Below are 18,936 nucleotides of genomic sequence, written 5' to 3'. Positions count from 1 at the left end.
TTCTTTTCCCTCTTTCACTACGGCGAGACTAGACTAGACTACAGCTACGTAATACAAACACAAGACAGAGAGAGCATCCGTCGTATCTCTGAACCCATTACTGCTCTGGCAGACACTCCTCAGAGGTCGCTCGGCATACCCTATTTTCCATTTTCCTGTCCCATCTACTCCATATCGTCCACGGCCCAGACGCTGGCCCCTTTCTTCTGCACGCTGGTCCTGAGCTTGCCCAGGACGACGGCCCGCCTGTCCTTCCGCTCCTTGACGGCCTTCTTCTCGGCGTCGCCGAAGCCGCTCATCTTCTTGCGCGGCGGCGTCCGGCCGAACATGCCGTTGCCGATGCTGCTGACCGAAGCCGAGACCGAGTGCCGCATGACGCTGTTGCGCGTCGGCGTGCTCTCGCGGATGGACCGGTCGGGCGAGAAGAGCATGGACGACCCGAGGAGCTTCTTGGGCGTCGGGGTGCCCTCGCGGCTCCGGGTGCTGGCGCCGAGTAGGGGCCCCGGCGAGGCGAAGCGGAGCTTGCGCATCTGGTTCTCGAGCACGTCGATGTCGCCGCTACGCTTCTCGGCCATGCTCGTCATCTTGGCTATCGTCCGCATGATGGCCTCAACGGTCGGCGTTGAGCTGGTCTTGCCGTTGGCTGCGTTGGCGGATGCAATCTTGGCCTTGAGCAGCGTCAGAGCCTCTTCCGCCTCCGCGAGCAGCTTGGTGAACCGAGCAAAATCTCGACGGAGGTCATTCTGTCGCGCCGCTTGCTCCGCTGTGAGCGGAAGAGCGCGGTTGGCCAGCGCTTGATCGGGGTCTATCTTTGCGTTGATCATCTTCTGCAGATCGTTGCGCTTGTTCCGGTCCCGTGCTAAGTCGCGCTGAAGATCTATACATTCGGCAATCTTTTCTTGCACGTTGACGACCCGGGCGTCCGAAAGCTGCACAACCAGATCCTCCGAGATGATGTCGTAGAGATCCTCCAGCTCGCCAAGAGTCCAATCATCGGCGTTGGCCAGTTCGTCTGCTTCCCTGCGATGATCGCGGCGCAAAGCTTCTGCGTGGCCTTTGATGAAACTTGTCAATGAGCGAGCATTCAGACCGAGGGTGTCGATCATGGCGTTGATATCGCGATAGACGGCTTCGACCTGCGCAGGGATATTGTCATCGGCCAGAGGTAGTGGGCCAACATGGGCAATAAATTCGTCAAGCTGAAGCGTCGGCTCGACTGGGGCGCTCAGTTGCGCTTGTCTCAGATCATCTTCCTCATCCACGAGCAACTGGGTTTCTTCAGCTTCCTTCCTAGCCCTGGCTCTGCGTTGCTGTTCCAGTCTTGGATCTACGAGCGCTTCCTTGCTAACGATCGGAGCGCCGCGGCTCTGTGGTCGTCTGGACGCGCCAAGGATCTGAGATGCCATGCCGGGGGCGCTGAACGAGCGCTTTTGATCACTGATCAACCGGGAAGGTATCGCACCACGGACAGGGCTGGGCGACCGTGGGCTGACTGGGTTGGGTTGCGGTAGAGGAGGTATACTTTGACCCATCTCACCGAACAGACTCCTGCGTTCTGGCTCGGGCTTTGATATCGTCGAGAAGCTTCCGCCCAGGCCACCAAAAGAACTTCCAGGTGTGATGGACGGAGTTGTTTTGTCCTTTGTGCCTGACGGCGGACTCAAGTCCTTTGCAACATCAATGCCACTTCCCTCGCTAGCTTGGTCGCTTTCATCATCTTCCTCCTCGTCATCACCTTCACCCTCTTCATACTCATCGCCTTCTCCATCCTCATCTTGCTCCTCGTCTTCATCCACCTCGTCCTCACCTTCTCCGTCCTCGTCGCTAGAGGAGACGGGCGGGAGGTCAGTTGGGAACAGGAAACCTGACTTGACTGGCTTTGCCGCAGCGTCAAAAATCGAAGCCGTCTTACCAGTCGACTTTTGGCCAGCGCCCCAGCTGGATGTTGATGCCTGCGACGGCTTGGCTGAGCCGAAGAGCGACCCTGACGTCTCTGCTGGTTTAGCGGAGCCAAAGAGGCTACTAGTAGTGCTGGCTTTTGCGCCGCCAAAAATGGAAGGAGATTTTTCGACTGGTTTTCCGGTGCCAGGAATCGGGGGGAGTTTCACATTGTCCACCTTCTTGTTTGTGGTGGGATCGGGAGGTAGAGGTGCATCATCAGGAGGTGCGGCCTTGGGTTTGGCCTGTCCAGGTAAGGCGTCGTACTTGATATCGTAAAGCTGTTCGTTGGACAATGGATCCGGAGGTAAGGGTGCATCATCAACGGGCGATTCCGGCTCGGAAAGCAGATCGTCGTCTTTGGAATTCGACGAAGGAAAGTCAGGTGGCAACGGGGCGTCGGTAGGGCTTGCGCGAGTGGCCGGAGAATCTGCTGCAGAATATGCTGATGAGGATGAGGAGTCTCCAAGTGGATAAGGAGCCTTACTAGTAGTATCCGGCGGCAGAGGGATATCCGGAATATCGTTCAATGGTTTGGGGCTTTCAGCCTCAACCTTTACCTGTGGAGTAGATCCTGAAGTTCCACTTGCGCTTCCAAACAAGCCGCTCGAGCTCTTTGATGGACCGCCGAAAAGCCCACCACTCTGTGGCGGAGCAGCGGCTTGAGAGAAGAATTTCGAGGGCGCCGGCGTAGAAGTCGGGGTTGTCGACTGGGTACTGCTGGACATTTGATTGCCAAACAAGCCGGAACCTGCGGGTTTTGAGGCTTCACCCAACGTCGAGCCGAAGCCGCTGCCGAAGAACGAACTGCCGTCTTTTGGTTCGTCGGGGGTAACACTTTCTTCTTTGGCATTGGGGTCAGGTTTGAAGCTGGATTGAAGCTTGAATGGGGTTGCCCCGAAGACACCCCCAGAGCTCGCAGCTGGCTTCGATGTTGCTGGTGGGAATGATGTATTCGTACCATTGTCCATGGAAACGTCCGCAGCCGGCTTGCTGGAAGCGAATATGTTGGAACCACTGCTGCTGTTGTCAGCGCCCAAAGAGGCAAAACCACCTTTGTTGGCGAAACTAGCAAATCCCCCAGAGGCATTAGCTGCGGATGAGCTGCCGAACACACCAGTGGTCTCCTTCGCGGCAGTTGCAAATCCTGACTGCCCGAAAGATGGTGAACTCGTAGTAGATGCACCGGTCGCCCAAGGGGAGGATTTTGCCCCGAGGCCAGACGCCTGCCCAAAAGCAGCTCCACCGCCTGCTTGGCCGAAGGAAGGGGTTCCGAAGGATGGCTGCCCGAATTTCGGGGCGATGGAGGCAGTTCCGCTGCCAAAGGTACTAGAACCGAAAGCGGCACCTCCTGGGCTTGCATTGGATGCAGGCTGAGCTCCCCAGACGGACGGCTTTGCACCCAATGCCGACATGCTGCCAAAAGCAGACCCAGTGCCTGCACTTAGGGCTCCGAAGGACGGGCCACTCGGGGCACCAAACGGGTTTGCCTGTGGTGTCTGAGGCGGCTGAGTAGATGGCGCACCTGATGCTGCGCTTGCACTCGCCTGTGCAGCTGCTATACCGGGGTACGTTGTGCCACCTCGGATCGACTCCGTATATATAATCCACCAGGCGGACAAGACACCTTCGTAGTTCAGAACCCAATAGGCGGGTAGAGGACCGGGAGACTGCTCCATCTCGTCGGATGGTATGGGCTTGTAGACAGGCTCCTTGGCTGATAGGTCCAACGCCGTGCCAATCGGAAGAGGGGTGTCCATGTTGTCGCCCATTGGCAGCGTTGCCCGTTTGGAATCGTCCAGTAACTCGGTTGTTGCAAACGTGTTGGTGATGTTGTCATCCGACAATGCAGTCTTGGATCGAGTGAGGAGACCGATATCTGGAGTAGCAGTCGAGGAGAAGATCAGCAGATCCTGCAGGTTCGGAGGGAAGTCCTTCAACCGTGCTACTGTGTGATGGGGGACCTTGTCACTTCCGAAAGGATCGACGGGGTCAGTCAGTCTCTGGAAGGCGAGGTCCTGGCCTTGACGTGTGATTAAATGGTACACGGATTGCGGCGGGTCTTGCGCTGTGGAAACATGGACCGACAGCAACACGTCGTTCTCCAGCCAAGCCAGGAAGGAGACTGTACGTTGATCAGTCAGCTCACAGAGGACTGCGTCTATGTTAGGAGAGGTACTCACCAAAATGATTGGGTTCCAGGTCCGGAGGGTAAGGGAACTGTGCCTTGACATCGCCCTCGGGTGTCATTTGCTGTATCGTGCCGTCTCCGAGACCGACGATGATTTGTTTACCCTTGTTACTCCACGCTACGCAGCTGGCTTGGGTCTTCAAGGTCTGCCCATTGGGCCCGGAGACGAAATTCTTCTCCTTCATGCTGGCCATGAGTAGATTGCCTTTGTCCGTGACAACGGCGCACAGCTCGCCCTTGGCGGCTTGCGGGTTGGGCACCAGGGCCCGAAGCCCCTCGCCATTGGTGGGTATCTGGAAGGACGTCTGCGTAGAGCCTCCAAGCAGGGCCTGAACGTCATAGACGGCCAAGCCACCGCCGACTTCAGCGGCCATGATCAAGTGGTCCTCGTCGGCGGTGAAGGCGAGGTGGGATATGCGCGTCGGGAGAGGGATCTTGGCCTGGGGCGCAAAGGGGCGAACGTCGCTGTCGCCATCCTTCTGAGCCTCGAAGGCCTTTCGTACCGAGTCGGTCGTGGCAACGGAGATGGCGTCGGGGCCAGCAGCAGCAACCAGGCCTTTCCGAGATGCAATGCTGATGAGGGAGGCGTTCGGGGAGGGTGCAGGAGACCAAGGCGAGGTCAAACGGACCCTGGCCTCGCCGGCCAGGGCAAGGAAGCCCAGGCGCTCGGTCTGGATCAGAGCCAGGTCGGGGCCTTTGTTCAAAGCCATTGTGGCCGGATTCCGCGGGGAGATCAAGCTGGCATCTGGTGGTGGAAAAAAGCCGTGCAGGGAAGTGAGATGTAGCAGTCAGAGGCTACAGGTCGGCGTCGAGCGATGAGTCGTCGGGACGGGCTGCGGCAGGCAGGGAAATCTGCGGCGTCGATGACGATGTCGTTGTCGTTGTCGTTGTCGTAAATCGTAGTCAAGGCGTCCCAGCAACTCCTAGAACAAGCGAAATCGGCATCAAGATGGTCGTACCAAGCGCCTGGTTTTCTGCGGGCGGGCGGTGGTGACGGGCACGTAACGATGAAGCTCTATAATTTTTTGGTTGGCGTAACTACCGCGCCTGGCCTGGAGCAAAGCTTCCCCTTGCAGATTACATTAGTGACAAGACAGCTGGAGGGAGAGCTGGGTAGCGCTGGGCAGCCTTGGGGTGCGTGCCTGGTCAGGTGCTAGGCAGCTAAGGCAGCGCTGTAGTTACTATGGCAGTATGGATGGCACTGCGGTACAGCAGCTGCCTCGCTACCTACTAAGTGCCCCCTAGGCCAAAGTAAGCCAGGTAACAGGCTTGAAGCCGGGCAGTCCATTGGCTGTGGCAGGTTGCGGCTGCGACAGGGGTGCGGGGCCCGGGCCAAGCGAGCCGTTGTGTTCTCCCAGCTTTTCCAGGGCTGGCTTTGGCTGGCCACGCTGGCTGGCGGCCGCTGTAGTAGGTACGGAGCCGTGGGCAGCAGGGCGCCGATGGTTGCCCTGGCAACGAGGTTCTGTGGGGCCCGGGGCTGCATCCAACGGGCTGGGTTGGACCAAAATAACAGAAGCCTCCAAGCTAAATAAAACACCGTCTCCTTTGGAAACTGCTCACACGATATTCTCCGTTCGTTCTACACCGCATTCTGCACTCGTCTGCCCACGCCGCCCCCGCCGCTTGGCCTCTTCTTCTTCTTCTTCCTCTTCGCTGACGCTGCCGCGACCTTCTGGAAGCTCTTGTGTCTGCCGTCGACTGCACCCGCTGTGTTTGTTTTTCACCGCCACATTTCTCAGCATCTGCACCTCCGCCTTCCGGGCATACCCCAGGTATACAGTGTCGTCATCTACTTTTGCGCAATCGCAATCCGCAATCCGCAATCCGCTCGTATACTTCCAACCGGGCAGCCGCAAGCCAACCGCGCGCCCTCGCTGATCTCTCCTCCTGCTGCCGCTTGGGAAGTATCAGTCGGCTGACTGCGGCGACGCCAATGGCTCCTTCATCAAAACATGCCCACTTTGGGCAGATCATCGAGTATATACCAGGTATGTTTTTTTTTGGTTGTTTCCTATATCCCGCTGCCCTCTCGTGCGCCCAGCAGACGACATCTTGTCTCTGCCAGCTGCATCATCATAATGTCGCTGCTCCGCCCTTCCGACGGAATAAACTCCAGGCCGCAGGACAAATTGTCCGACAAGCTGCACAACCCCGTCGCCCTGTTACAACCGAACTGGCTCACCGCTTTGGACTTCCCGCTAACTCTGAATCGTGTTCAAGACCGGCTATACCTTGCATCCTACACGCAGGCTCCAACTCCCGAAACATTCTTCCCCTACCCCGAAGCGCCTGTCCGATCACCGAACAAGCGGTCCTCCAGGGCCGTTAACGGCCCCACCCCGGTTGCGGCCAAGTCAGACCGCCAGCCGCCCTGCTACTTCACCGTGGACGACCAGCTCTTCTACAATGCTTTCCACCATGATTTCGGCCCGTTCCATGTCGGCCACTTGTACCGATTTGCCCTCCAGTTTCACGATGTGCTCGGCGCAAAGGAGAACCAGCACAGGCCAATCGTGTTCTGGAGTCGCGCCGACCCTAGAAGTACGTCCTTGTCCTCCACCGCCATGGGCGTGGCTCCGCATACTTGATTCCGCCGTACTGACAATGAGAAACTAGGTCGTGCAAACGCCGCCTGCTTGCTCGCATGCTACATGGTTCTGATTCAGTCATGGCCACCTCATCTGGCACTGGCCCCTATTGCCCAGATTGAACCCCCTTTGATGCCTTTCCGCGATGCAGGCTACAGCCAGGCAGACTACGGTATCACTGTTCAGGATGTTGTATATGGTGTGTGGAAGGCCAAGGAGGAGGGCTGCTGCGCCTTGGACAACTTTGACCTGGACGAATACGAAAAATACGAAAGAGTCGAGCATGGCGACTTCAACTGGGTCACGCCTCACTTCCTGGCGTTTGCCTCGCCGCAACATAGTCCTGTGGCCAAGGTCGATCAGAACAGCGATGCCTGGGCCATGGTGCCCAAGACCCTGGCTGCCGTTGAGGCCCACCCTAGCCTGCCTCAGCCATTCAAGAACGTCTTGAGTCACTTTGACGAGCGCAATATCGGCCTGGTCGTCCGTCTCAACTCGCCTCTCTATTCGCCTTCGTACTTCGAGGCCCTCGGAATCCAGCACCTGGACATGATCTTCGAAGATGGCACATGTCCCCCGCTGAGCACAGTTCGCAAGTTCATCAGGCTTGCGCACGAGACCATCACTGTCAAGAAGAAGGGCATTGCGGTCCACTGCAAGGCTGGTCTTGGTCGCACAGGTTGCCTCATAGGAGCGTACCTGATCTACCGCCACGGCTTCACTGCGAACGAGATCATTGCATTCATGCGGTTCATGAGACCCGGAATGGTTGTTGGACCCCAGCAGCACTGGCTGCACCTCAACCAGGGCGTCTTCCGAGAATGGTGGCTTGAAGAGAGAATGGAGCGCAAGCTAAGAAAGGAGATGGCTGCCAACCCCCAACCCAGCACACCGATTCGGGCCATGCAAAAGACTTCCTTGGGCCGCACCAACTCGACACCCCACAGGTCAGGTTCAGGCCGCACCCCTCTGGGCGAGGTCGACCAGGAACGTAACAACATCGGCGTTCAAGAGGACTACCTCCCCGCGCCAACGCCAGGCCAGCCGCGCAAGACCAGCCGGGTTGATCGCCACCATCCTTACCAGCGTAACCCGATCAACGCAACCGTTGAGGAAGAGGAGGGCGCCGGCCGCGAGACCGAGATCATTTCTGTTCACAAACAGTCCACGGGCTCTGAATCGGAGGAAGAAATCCACCTGCGTACGCGAACCCACCGTAAAGCTTCACAATCGCCCGCGCGAAGTGAGAAGTCGAGGTCGATCAGCCATACTACGACAACCACAACTGTCTACGAGGTCATTGACAATGACGCTTCCAACGATGCCGAGAACATCGGCAGCGGTCGTCCCAAGAACATTGAGCAGATCGCCTCGTCTCCTACTCGCTCAGCTAGTGCCTCTGGCGTTCTGACGAAAGTACGGAGCAGCAAGCGTTCCACGGACTCGAGTCGATCTTCGGGTTCCACTCAGTCCGGCGTTCGCAAGACAAGTGGACGTGTGGGCAGTGTCAATACCTCGCCGAGCAACACGGCGCGCAAGGTGTCGGCGGTATAGGAGTCTCGGCCCTTGCCTCCCGCTGTTGCCAGGTGATTCTTTCGTTTCGATATTGCATATTCGTCTCGTATCGATTTGATAATTACCATACGGGTAGCCTTGGCAACGTGGATTCACGATGATGATAACGATCACGACCGGTTATGTCCTATGCATGCTATGGCGTTTTTGAGTATCGACAACACGGGATAGGAAGACCTCCTATCTCTCCTCGTCCCAATAACATACTTCCCCCGCCTGCTCCTCCGCCAAGCGGCTGGTTAGCTGCAAGATATCTTTTCCACATTCGGAACCCGAGTCATACTCAAAATCTTTCTCAGGCGTTTCTGGTCTTTTTGGGGGGTTCATCCGGAACGGCTCTGGGTCTCGTTTGCATCATGTTTTTGGTTTGGTCCGGGTCTTGTGTAATGAGTACTTTGAGTCATGATATGTCAGAGTTGAAAGAAGGTGTCCAGGGGCGGAAAGCATTTGGAGTCGGCGGACTTGGATGCTACGTTGAAGTATGACTGTCCATTAGGAAACACGTTGATATGATGAATAGTTTCTGGGATTCGTTCAGGCGTTATTGCATTAATACATTACACAAGTACAAACAAGAATTGCTCCTTGAGGCTCAACTAGCCTAAACGTGACCGTGTTCTAAACAGCGCGCCCTTTGCACAATCCATCCATCTTTTTGGCAGCGTTGTTGACCTTTCGGTGTCGCCTGTCGTGCCCACATACATGTTTGCAAGTCTTACAGAAAGCTGCCACACGGACCTAGGATTAAGAGCGCGCGTTGCAGAATCTTGTTCTTACCGATCCTCCCCAAGCAAAAGATGCCTCTCACACCGCCATAGCTGGCGAGTACATTTTCAATTTTCACCCCTGCGGTGCTAACGCCGGGGATTCGCGACCACCATAACAGCGCCGACGATGCAAAAGTCTTAGTTATAAGTGCGTTGGTGTCGAGGCATGTAACAGGCACTGCTTGGCCTGGCTCGACACTCCAAACTGGCGGCAACCTATAATTGTGCAACGTATTATTCTCGTTTATAGTGTTGTCTCCGTGCGATGCCGGGTCAATCGACAGCCGCCGGGGCTCTGCAAACACCACGTCGGTATGCGGACCGTTGTACACATCCCGCTGACCGCTATCCACTGGTGTGTTTCATGTCAAGTGCACGATAGATCCCAGCGTGCGCCGCAACCGTCGAATCTGAGACACACTGACGAACGTCGAAGCCATCCAGCCCGCTTTTATCCCCTGCGCCTTTTGCGCCCACTGCAGCCAATGTCTGCTTGCAGTAGTCAATCCTGGCCATGTTCGCGTCATCGGTTTTTGTTGTTTCCTCACCAGAAATCCGCCGCAGGGCCATAATTGTTCTGTATATAGACGCTCGGCTCTTTAACTTCCTATAAAACGCATTGGCGCCATGATATGATAGGCTATGAAACAACCCCCCCGGCGTGCGATCGGACGGCCTACGTATAAGTCAGTACCACTGCTGTTCCTCTCGTGCCGGACTTGGCTGCACAGGAAAGCTTAAATGCTAACAAATAGTCCGAAGGAAGAGGTTTCGCGCGCAAGGACTTGCGCACGCAGGGGAACACTCCGCTCTCGCCGTCCCCAAGTCCGCAGGCCCGACCGCCGGCGGCGATGGCGAGCCGCAGGCCCAGCAGCAGCAGCCGGAGCGGGACGAGGGAGGCATCACGATGCCATCGACAGAAACGCCCAGCGTCGCCGGCACCGACGAAGCAGCCATGGCGCCGGTCAGAACGAGACGGAGCAGGGCATCGCCAACGGCCATCCTGGCCATGCCGTTAAGGGGTCTTCACCGCAGGCTGCGGCCGTGGCATCTGTTCGTCGCCCTCGGCGCGGCCGCCGTGGCCATGGTGCTGTCGATAGTCCTGGTCCATGTGCGCGATCAGCAGCGGATGGCGGCTCTAATCGCGGTGCAGGTCGATGTAAGTGTCATGCGGGGTCTCTCCTCAATCGTCTGCCTCCTCTCCCGCCTCGCCCCCATTCACCCCGACTTAGACGGGGATCTATACCTCTAATGACACCTTACCCCTCTCTTTTACAGAAAACCCTATTCCCTGTTCTTTGCATATCTAGAGATGAGGGGGCGAGCTCCCGTCCCTCTTCCCACATGGAGACAGCATCATAGGAGATGGGCCCCGGGAAAGTCATGCCATTTGCAATGTTGGGATCCCTGTTATTATACGCTTCGGTGGCGGCGGCGGCGCTGACCAGACATCATGAGCAGACGCCATCTGACCCGAGCAAGGCGAGGGTGAACCTGGGCTACGCCCAATATCAGGGAACGGTTCTTGGGAATGGCGTGGGCCAGTATCTGGGACTGCGTTACGCCCGGGCGCCGACGGGAGATCTGCGTTGGCGGGCTCCCGTCGAGCCCGAGACAATCCGCGGAGACCAAGCCGCGGACAGTGTGAGTCTGGAGGGAATCGGAAGGGGCTTCTTGCCCTGTGACGACGTTGGAAGCGTGACGGACAGGCTGACAAGTGATGTATCAGTTCGGTAAAATTTGCCTGGGTATATCGACTTCGCTGCCGAGCAACTCGGAAGGGACCGACTGTCTCTTCGCAAATGTGTGGAGCCCTGCAAATGCTACAGCTGGGTCAAAACTGCCGGTCTGGCTCTTCATTCAGGGCGGAGGTTCGTGCCAATGGAGTCACATTTAGTTTGTATTGTACTAAGTTGTTCTTTAGGCTATACAGTCAACAGCAATGCGAACTATAATGGCTCACAGGTTGTCGAGAGCTCCGGCGGCAACATCATCTTCGTGAACTTCAACTACAGAGTTGGGCTGTGGGGTTTCCTTGCTAGCGAAAGGATGAGAACAGGTGCCGACCTGAATGTCGGGCTTCTGGATCAGCGAATGATGATGAAATGGGTCAAGAAGCATATCGCTCAAGTAGGTTTTTGCTTGTCTGAAACACATTCGTGAAACGAGAGACTGCAGAGTACATACTCATACTTGGTGTTAGTTCGGAGGCGACCCTGACCATGTTGTCATCCACGGCGTCTCAGCTGGGGCGGGTTCTGTGGCCCTCCACATGGCAGCGTATGGCGGCAAAGACGAAGGCTTGTTCCAAGGCGCCGTCGCGAGCTCTGTCTTCTTCCCGGCTCAGCCGCGGGTGTCAGAATTAGAATGGCAGTTCGATCTGGTATTGAGCCAGACTGGATGCAGTGACGCTGAGGACCCCTTGGCCTGTCTGCGCTGCCAGGACGAAGAGACACTACAGGCGGCCAATGTTCCATCTGCGTTTCCGGGAAGGCCTTCCACTGGCTTGCCATTGTTCTACTGGACCCCGTCTGTGGACGGTGACCTCATACGAGACTATCCCTATGTCATGTTTGCCAATGGAGACTTCATCGATGTGCCGGTGATCTTTGGCACAGACACAAATGGTAAGTGGCGTCTTATACTTGCCGCCGAGGACTTACGTGATCGGCTGACTTGCTTCGTAGAGGGTTCTTACTTTGGCGCCAACGCATCGACGGAGGAGGAAGTCGCTGTCTTCCTTCAGAACAATTACCCACTCCTGACTACAAATGAGACCGACAGGATCCTCGAGCAGTACCCGCTCATGGACCCTGTTCCCTTGCACAACGCCTGGTTTCCGTCCGCCTCCATGGCGTATGGGGAGTCCACCTTCATCTGTCCCAGCGTCCACATTCTCGACTCCATCCAGACTTACGGCCAAGGCGCATCCCGCGCATGGTCCTACCGGTACGACGTTCTCAGCCCCGAGAATGCCGCCGCGGGCTTGGGCGTCCCCCATACGTGGGAGACGTGGGCCATCTTTGGGCCTGACAGCATCAACGGCATCGGTATGGGTCCGCCGAGCTACTATGGCGCCGACGCGGCGATAGTTCCGGTAGTTATGGACTACTTGATCTCATTCGTCCAGACGCTGGACCCGAATGCAGATAGGTTCCCTGCGGCGCCGGAATGGTCGACATGGGGCGTCTCCGAACAGCGGCTCAGGTTCGATACCGGGAATGTCTCCATGGAGAAGATACCCGAGGATCTGAAGAGTCGATGTGATCTATGGAAGGATCTGGCAACTATTACGCAACAATAAACGCGGTGAGGCATGGGTCACTCTTATTTGGGGGTTGTAGATACATGAAGCTCATACTACGCTACTTTCACAACACAATATCTTATCACCATTTCAATTGGCTTGTGGAATTGCTAGCCACCAGATATGTATGAAAAGATTATGAAGTATGGGGCTTCTGATAACGTATAGTTTCTGTCGCCCTCAAGGTCGAGTTTCATTGGTGCCTTGGAAATTCGGGCAACTCTGTAGCCCGTTCTTTGTGATGCTACGACTAGTATATCTAATGTCCATACTTTGGCGATTCGAGGTTCATGAGGCTTTTCGTTCAGTACCGGAAGCGAAATGCCCACGGATGCACTCAAGAGAGCGTCGAAGTCAGGGGTTCACAGCGCATATCAAGTTGTTCATGGTGTCTTTTCTACCATTTATTTTTCTTTGTGGCAAGCTTCAGTTACTCCGGCTTTGCAAAGTGGTTCTGAAAAAGAGCCACTACCTTCAAACGGTCTCCTTGGGCGTTCCACAGGGAATGGCAAGGAATGACTGCCCCAAAGGGTGACTGTTCGCCAGATTGATGCCCGTCTAGTTCCTTTGAGGATAGGCCATTTGCATCCGTATAAGAGAGATACGGAGGGACATTTGCCCATTCTCCCTGCAGTTGACCTCCTGCCGTGGTCTCGAGAGTATTTTTTATTCCATCTGCCACAGCGGACGTTACGCCCTCCAACAGCGATGAGAGGGGCGCAGTCTTTTCCGTTGCGAAGGCAGCAGTAGTGTGGATGAACAATCCGTCCGCATTGTCAACCACGACATGCTGGATCTCGAGACTACCATTACAATCCGAGACCACCACACCGTACGTCGAGTTAACGACGGATATGGACCCTGGGCTTACCTTTGCCAGACCAAGATGGGCGTGCCATTCTACGCCAGCGCCTCGAGGCAGTTCCTGAACCTCTGCAGCGAAAACGTAGGGAATGGGTCTTGTCTTTTGGTCGTCATCTATATCGAAACCCCTCAGGCTTTCCCAATCAGGGAGGTCAGTTGTTGAAGAGGGCTGGTCGGCGCTTGCCAACGTCATGAACTGAGGATTATATGTCCGATCCCACAGATCTGGGCCCCCTTCATCGTCTGAATCAACACCGGCTACTGACCATAGGTGGGTTGTTCGCCATGCTTGGGCTGTTAGGGTTGCCATCTGCTTCATAGTGGCAGATGAAGAGGCCCTGGGGAAATAAGCCACAGCGCCACTCCACCATTGAGTGCGCATCTCAAGACCAATGCGCCAAAGATGCTGTAATGACAGGGTTATCTGCATCGCCACAGCATCTGGAGAGTCAGGTGGGAATACCATCGGCGCAGGTAAGAGTGGTATCTGGCCCGCTATAGTAATGGCCTTTGTACCATGGTCGTTATATGATCCTTCGGCCCCGCTGTGCGAGACATTCAGGGGGAATGTGATAGCTTGGCTATAGGGGCCGATGTTTGCAGGCGCCCAGTACGATCTGGACTGTACATGAAGGCCCTCCCTGGCATTTGGAGGGAGTTGGGAGTTGACGGTGAGGTATATGGCTATTTGGGACTCAGGGGGTAGTAGATCGCCACAAGAAATAGTAACTCGCGCAGGCGGGTTAGGCTCCGTAAACAAAGAGCCGTACAACTGGTTGATTGTTGGGAAGTCTGACATGTGCCTCAAGATAATGATCGAGTTAGTGATGGCGTTAGCTGTAAGCGAGGACTCGCTGAGCTGCTGCCGGATTTCAGCTATAATCTGCGCAGTCTGCTCTGTAACAGCCACCTCAGACGTTTTGCCAACGTAACACCACTGGTGGCTCGTCGACGGTCTTGTCTCAACATTGATCGTTGGTAGAGGTCCGCCCGGTAGAGTATCCTCTACTCTGTCAGCTGAAGCGAGATCGCTCGTTTGCAGTCCGTCCAAGACTGACTGAAACCGAGGATCAAGCAGTTCAGGTATGCGAACTCCATTTGCAGCGGCACCCTGTGGAGCGGCTTTCAACTCGACACGTGCGTCGCGGATACTCAGCCATGTACTGCCTCCGCCCTCACGCACGACCCTTCGGCCTGCTTCTCCGACCACGATCCTCCCTTTGAACAGTGCAGGCGGGCCGTCAAGGACCAAGGTCTCAAACTCGCCTCCCTCGCCAAGCACGGATCCGCGATCGCCCCCGCCAAACCGCCTTAAGGCTCGCTTCATGCGCTGAACGGTCCGGTCGGTGGCCACGTTCTCCCAGAGGAAGTCTTCGTCCAGACCCGCGCTGGCCACCTTTACGATGCGCGCCTCCAAGCCCACATCCGCCATGTCACGAAGTAGCTGAGCATCGTCATCGCTGCTATCTCGGTCCCGGGTCCCGGTCCTTAGTGCGGACTGATCCCCAGCAATGCCAGCTGTGGCTTCAGCTCTAGCTGTAGGCAGCGGGAGAACGGGGTACTGCCATAGGTAGGCGAGAGGCACGAGACCCAGACGTAGTGCCACAGATTCGATACGGGTCCTCTGGTAGGTAGACAAGATGGCGCCAGTGCATAAAGCATTGGCCTCGGGATGATCTGCGATAACAGCACGAAGCAAAGGGACCAGCGACTCAGTCTCGTCCTCCAAGCCCTGGCCCGCGCCAGGCTGTGGTCCAGAGCCCGAGTCAGGCGCACCCGCTGTGCTGGTTGGGAGTTGAGGACCCTGGTAGCTCACGCCGTGCTGGAGTGTAGTGCCAATGATAGCTTGTCGGAATAGAGGCAAGCCGGTGGCCGCGGCGTATAGTGGGATCGCCTGGTGGCCGACCGTCTGGTACATGAAGCTATTGAGGTCCGTCTCGTCCTCTTCGCCGTCAAGGTGGTGATCATTGGTACCACCGGATCCCAAGGGTGAACCGTGCTGCGGTGCGCCCGGGGCCACGGATGCTACCCGCGCCGTGGTGCTCTCTGGCGGGTGCAAGTTGGCCAAAGCCACGATGCGGTGGCCATTGGCCAGACAGTGCAGGGCAGAGAAGAAGCTGTCCTTGCCGCCGGAGACCAGCGCAATGACGTTCAGAGCTTCGGGCGCCATCTCGGTTGCAAGGAGATTGGCGGCGAGTCATTGGCCAAGCCGGAATACGGAGGGGGATGGATTGCCTCTATCGAAGACCCTTCGCTTCCCTTCTAGGCCCAAAATGACACTGTTCCGAGGAGCGTGCACCTGTCAAAGTGAGGGAGGGTGCGTTGGCGTGCTCGAGGAAATGCCTGGCTGTGGATGGGCTGAAATTTAGCTCTCCCACAATGGTCCCGAAATTTTGCGGCCGGCCTGAAGATCGTGCCTTGGCGACACGGATGACCAAATTGGCAGAAACAGCGTATGGCAAAGGTCGAGCTGGCCCTGGAGATCTCGAGGATGCGAGATGCTAGCGGCCGGGGAAATGAGTTCTACTTGTACTAGGGAGGGATGTACTTCCCATTTCAGGCTGGTGACAATCTTGCATCTTCGTCAGGTCGTAAGGGATCCACGGGCTCGCCCGTCTAGTCCGCAGACTAAATCATGGACGAAGATCTGGGATCTGTCTGGAGATCAGGGTCCAGCGAAACTTCCAACATGGGATTCCCTTGAATCGCTCATGAACTTGTGCAGAGCAACCAGAATTGGGGGCACTAATCATTGTTGTCGTCGTCCTAGAGATAAACCTCGCATAACATTTACGTATGTCACTAGGGAGAATGCACGATCGAGACAAGAATGTTTTTGACGGCGAAGGTAGGTTTTCAATTCCTATCTGTACAAATGCAAACAGCTATAGCACTGTGACCAGCACACCGCATAGGCTATCGCAATGCAGGAAGTGTTGCAACTCTTAAAAAAAAATAAACACGAAGGACGGGAGAAGACCGTGGCCAACCCACCGCCAGATGAACATGTCCTGTAGCGAGCACGGCCAACCAGTCCCCGTCTGCTGAGTAATTACAACGAGCGTAAAGAAATGCAGGCCGCCAAAAGAAAAAAAAAAACTTGGGTGTGTCAAAAGCCAAAATGTCATTCGCAATGGCGCTGTGTATGTAGCAATGGTTCCGTTTACGCCTCACTCCCCCATTCCGTGTTGCCCGTAGACTGCCAAGCCTCCCCGAGGTTTTCCGTGAGTGTGAACAAAGTCTTGGTAGAATATTGTTACAAGAAGGCAAGTTCATGCTTGTAAATCAGTTGAACTTTTGATCCTCTAGGTGACCCTATGACCTTCCGCGTGAATGTTTGCGGCCTTGGTCGAAAGTGAAGAATTCGTCATGTCGTGTCGGGCATAGTCCGCAAGGATCGCTGATCCTCGTCGGATTTCTTCCTGATAGATAGAAGATGTGACAACTTCTATGCGGATCTCTTGCGCTTCTTGCCAAGACCATCACTGGACTCATCTGAAGAAAGCTCGCTGCCGCTGCTGCCCGGGACCTCGCTAGCGACTTGAAAGAGGACCTTGCCGAAGTTTTGGAAGTCGGCGTCGCTCTGCGGCATGAGGTCAAGGCCACTCTCCCCATCATCGATGAGGTTCATGACAATAGCCCCACTGCCATGTGTTCTGGCGTGCTGAGCGAGGTTGTCGCTTCTTGAGAACTTCTTGCCGCACTCATTGCACTCGAAAGGCTTGTCCTGAGTGTGGAGAGATCGGTCTGGTTGCAGGTTAGAACAAGATCTTCGGGGCACAAATATTGCATGTTCTGAGCAAGGCCCTGGAGGGGACAGTGGACTTACGGTGTCTCTTGAGGTGTTCCTGGCGGCGGAAGCGGCGGTTGCACAGGTCGCAGTTGAACTGCTTGGTGGGGTCCTCTGTCAAGGACTGCTTCCGGCCGCGGCGGTTAGCGGGCGCGGGCAAGGGGGGAGGAGCAGATGCGTCTCGTGCGCTTGACGAGGCCTCGGTGTTGTTTGTCTCGGAGGGCTGTTCCTGGGGGGTGGGTTGCTGAGCGCTGTTACCGGCGTCGTTGGAATCGGCCGCGACGTTCATGGTGGGCATGTCTGATTCCTTCGTTGACTTGACCTTCTTGGCTGGGCGGTGATCCGACGGAGCACTTTCGGGGGTGGCCAGGCCAGTCACAGCAACCGAGGTGGTGTCCTCGTAGTCAATCTCACCCTCGCCGAGGAAGGAAGACAGAGTGGTTGAGCAGGTGGCTGAGCGGGATCGCTTCAGGTCACCTGCAGGCTTCTCTCGGAGGTCAACAATGCCGTTCAGGAAATCCTCCTCGGATTCCAGATCGGAAAACTCGTCAAAGGACGGCAGGCCGTGATGAAGCTCGGGGTGGAACTCGAACGAGGCCAGCGCGGTTGGCCTCAGCGCGTCACCCTTGAACTCTTCAATGACGGCGGGGGCGGTGAACTCGGTGGCGCCGGCACCGTTGACGCTGAGGATGTCGCGAGGGTTGATGCACTCGGATGTGACTGAGCTTGGTCCGGGTTGGGAGAGGTAGACTGGATGAGGGTTAGTTGTGTTTGGCCCCGAAATATTGGACTGTGACAATTGCCAATTTTAAAATGCTCCGGTGCCCCGCTCAACTCGAGCCGGGGGCGCGAATGCCTCAACTTCCGCATGCTCCAGCCAACCTCACTTCAATAAAAACGATGGCGGCCGGCGCACGCACCCCCGGCCCGGCGCGATGGAGTAGCAATAGTAATGGAAATGATGGACCTACCAGGTGTCAACGGAGGCGATCCGCAGTTTGACCAGTCCAGACCCTCAATTCCCTCGGGGATCACGTCCACGTCGGGTTTGACGCTCTCGTACCCGTCCAGGCCAGAGAACATGGGGTTCAGAGGAGTCGCCAGAATGTCACTGCTGCCGGGGCTTCCAACATTGCTGCCGGAAGTGGACAGAGCTGGTGTGGCCGGGTAGTATGCGTTGTCGCTGTCGTACATGTCCGTCTCGAGCATGAGCTTTGCGGCACCATTCTGTAGCATGATGGTTGGCTTTCGAGAGGCCATCTGGGGCGAGGCCATCGGGGTCAGGTTCGAAGGGACCACGTTGAACATCTTGGCTGCCACCTGGGGCTGCGAGCATGAGGAGCTCGGTCGCGAGTAGACTGGAGTCGAGGGCAGTGTGGGCACAACGGGGTACATTTGCATCTGCTGGAGAGCTGGCTGCTGGCTGAAGTGGCCGTGCTGTCGATTTTCCGGACTCGGGTCCGGGTTATAGTAGAAGAAGGGCGCAGGTCCCATCATCTGCGAGGCCATCATGTTCGGGTCCATGTCTGGTGCCAGGTCAGAATTGCTCTCGTTTCCGTCTTGCTTGGCGGGCCAGCTAACCTGATGCGAATTGTGTTTTCTTTGCTCTTTCGCGTTGGCTGAAGCAGGCGCTCTTGTCTTGCTTTATGAATTAAGGTAGTTGTTGTAAGTGGTGTGTACTATACAGTATGATCGTAGGGCGATTTGGCCAAAAGACGGTGGTTCGGTTCCGATCGGAAGGAATGGACGACAGTCTTGACTTGGATATCAAAGACCGTCTTGCTTGACTGTGACTCAAGTGTGGTGGTTATACATAGGCTTTGCTTGGGACGAGACGCCGTAGGTTCTTGTCCGAAGGGCAGTCTTCCGGGGAAGGGGACACGACGACTTTGTATACAAAAATGAAGGGATGGATT

The 18,936-nt window shown here is 56.2% G+C and overlaps 5 protein-coding genes across 5 annotated transcripts; 2 read left to right on the top strand and 3 right to left on the bottom strand.

Moving 5' to 3' along the window:
• Positions 1–164: 164 nt before the first annotated feature.
• JN550_012659 (uncharacterized protein) lies at positions 165–4,839 on the bottom strand (the record flags this gene model as incomplete). Its single annotated transcript, XM_049311159.1, has 2 exons — positions 165–4,063; positions 4,122–4,839. The coding sequence occupies 2 exons, from the start codon at positions 4,837–4,839 to the stop codon at positions 165–167; spliced, it is 4,617 nt and encodes a 1,538-aa protein (XP_049165381.1).
• A 1,368-nt stretch (positions 4,840–6,207) lies between these two features.
• JN550_012658 (uncharacterized protein) lies at positions 6,208–8,271 on the top strand (the record flags this gene model as incomplete). Its single annotated transcript, XM_049311158.1, has 2 exons — positions 6,208–6,670; positions 6,746–8,271. 2 exons carry the CDS (start codon positions 6,208–6,210, stop codon positions 8,269–8,271), a joined length of 1,989 nt encoding a protein of 662 aa, XP_049165380.1.
• Positions 8,272–9,701: 1,430 nt separating this feature from the next.
• Positions 9,702–12,363, top strand: JN550_012657 (uncharacterized protein; the record flags this gene model as incomplete). The annotated part of the gene is made up of 7 exons (XM_049311157.1): positions 9,702–9,745; positions 9,822–10,218; positions 10,422–10,703; positions 10,789–10,930; positions 10,984–11,189; positions 11,263–11,686; positions 11,747–12,363. The coding sequence occupies 7 exons, from the start codon at positions 9,702–9,704 to the stop codon at positions 12,361–12,363; spliced, it is 2,112 nt and encodes a 703-aa protein (XP_049165379.1).
• Positions 12,364–12,796: 433 nt separating this feature from the next.
• On the bottom strand, positions 12,797–15,400 carry JN550_012656 (uncharacterized protein; the record flags this gene model as incomplete). Its single annotated transcript, XM_049311156.1, has 1 exon — positions 12,797–15,400. One exon carries the CDS (start codon positions 15,398–15,400, stop codon positions 12,797–12,799), a length of 2,604 nt encoding a protein of 867 aa, XP_049165378.1.
• Positions 15,401–16,678: 1,278 nt separating this feature from the next.
• On the bottom strand, positions 16,679–18,544 carry JN550_012655 (uncharacterized protein; the record flags this gene model as incomplete). The annotated part of the gene is made up of 3 exons (XM_049311155.1): positions 16,679–16,977; positions 17,060–17,770; positions 17,992–18,544. 3 exons carry the CDS (start codon positions 18,542–18,544, stop codon positions 16,679–16,681), a joined length of 1,563 nt encoding a protein of 520 aa, XP_049165377.1.
• Positions 18,545–18,936: the final 392 nt, after the last annotated feature.

Source organism: Neoarthrinium moseri (assembly GCF_022829205.1).
Source record: "Neoarthrinium moseri strain CBS 164.80 chromosome Unknown scaffold91_Wmoseri_CBS_16480, whole genome shotgun sequence".
Taxonomy (NCBI): Eukaryota; Fungi; Ascomycota; class Sordariomycetes; order Amphisphaeriales; family Apiosporaceae; genus Neoarthrinium; species Neoarthrinium moseri.
This window is presented reverse-complemented; position numbering and strand designations above follow the sequence as displayed.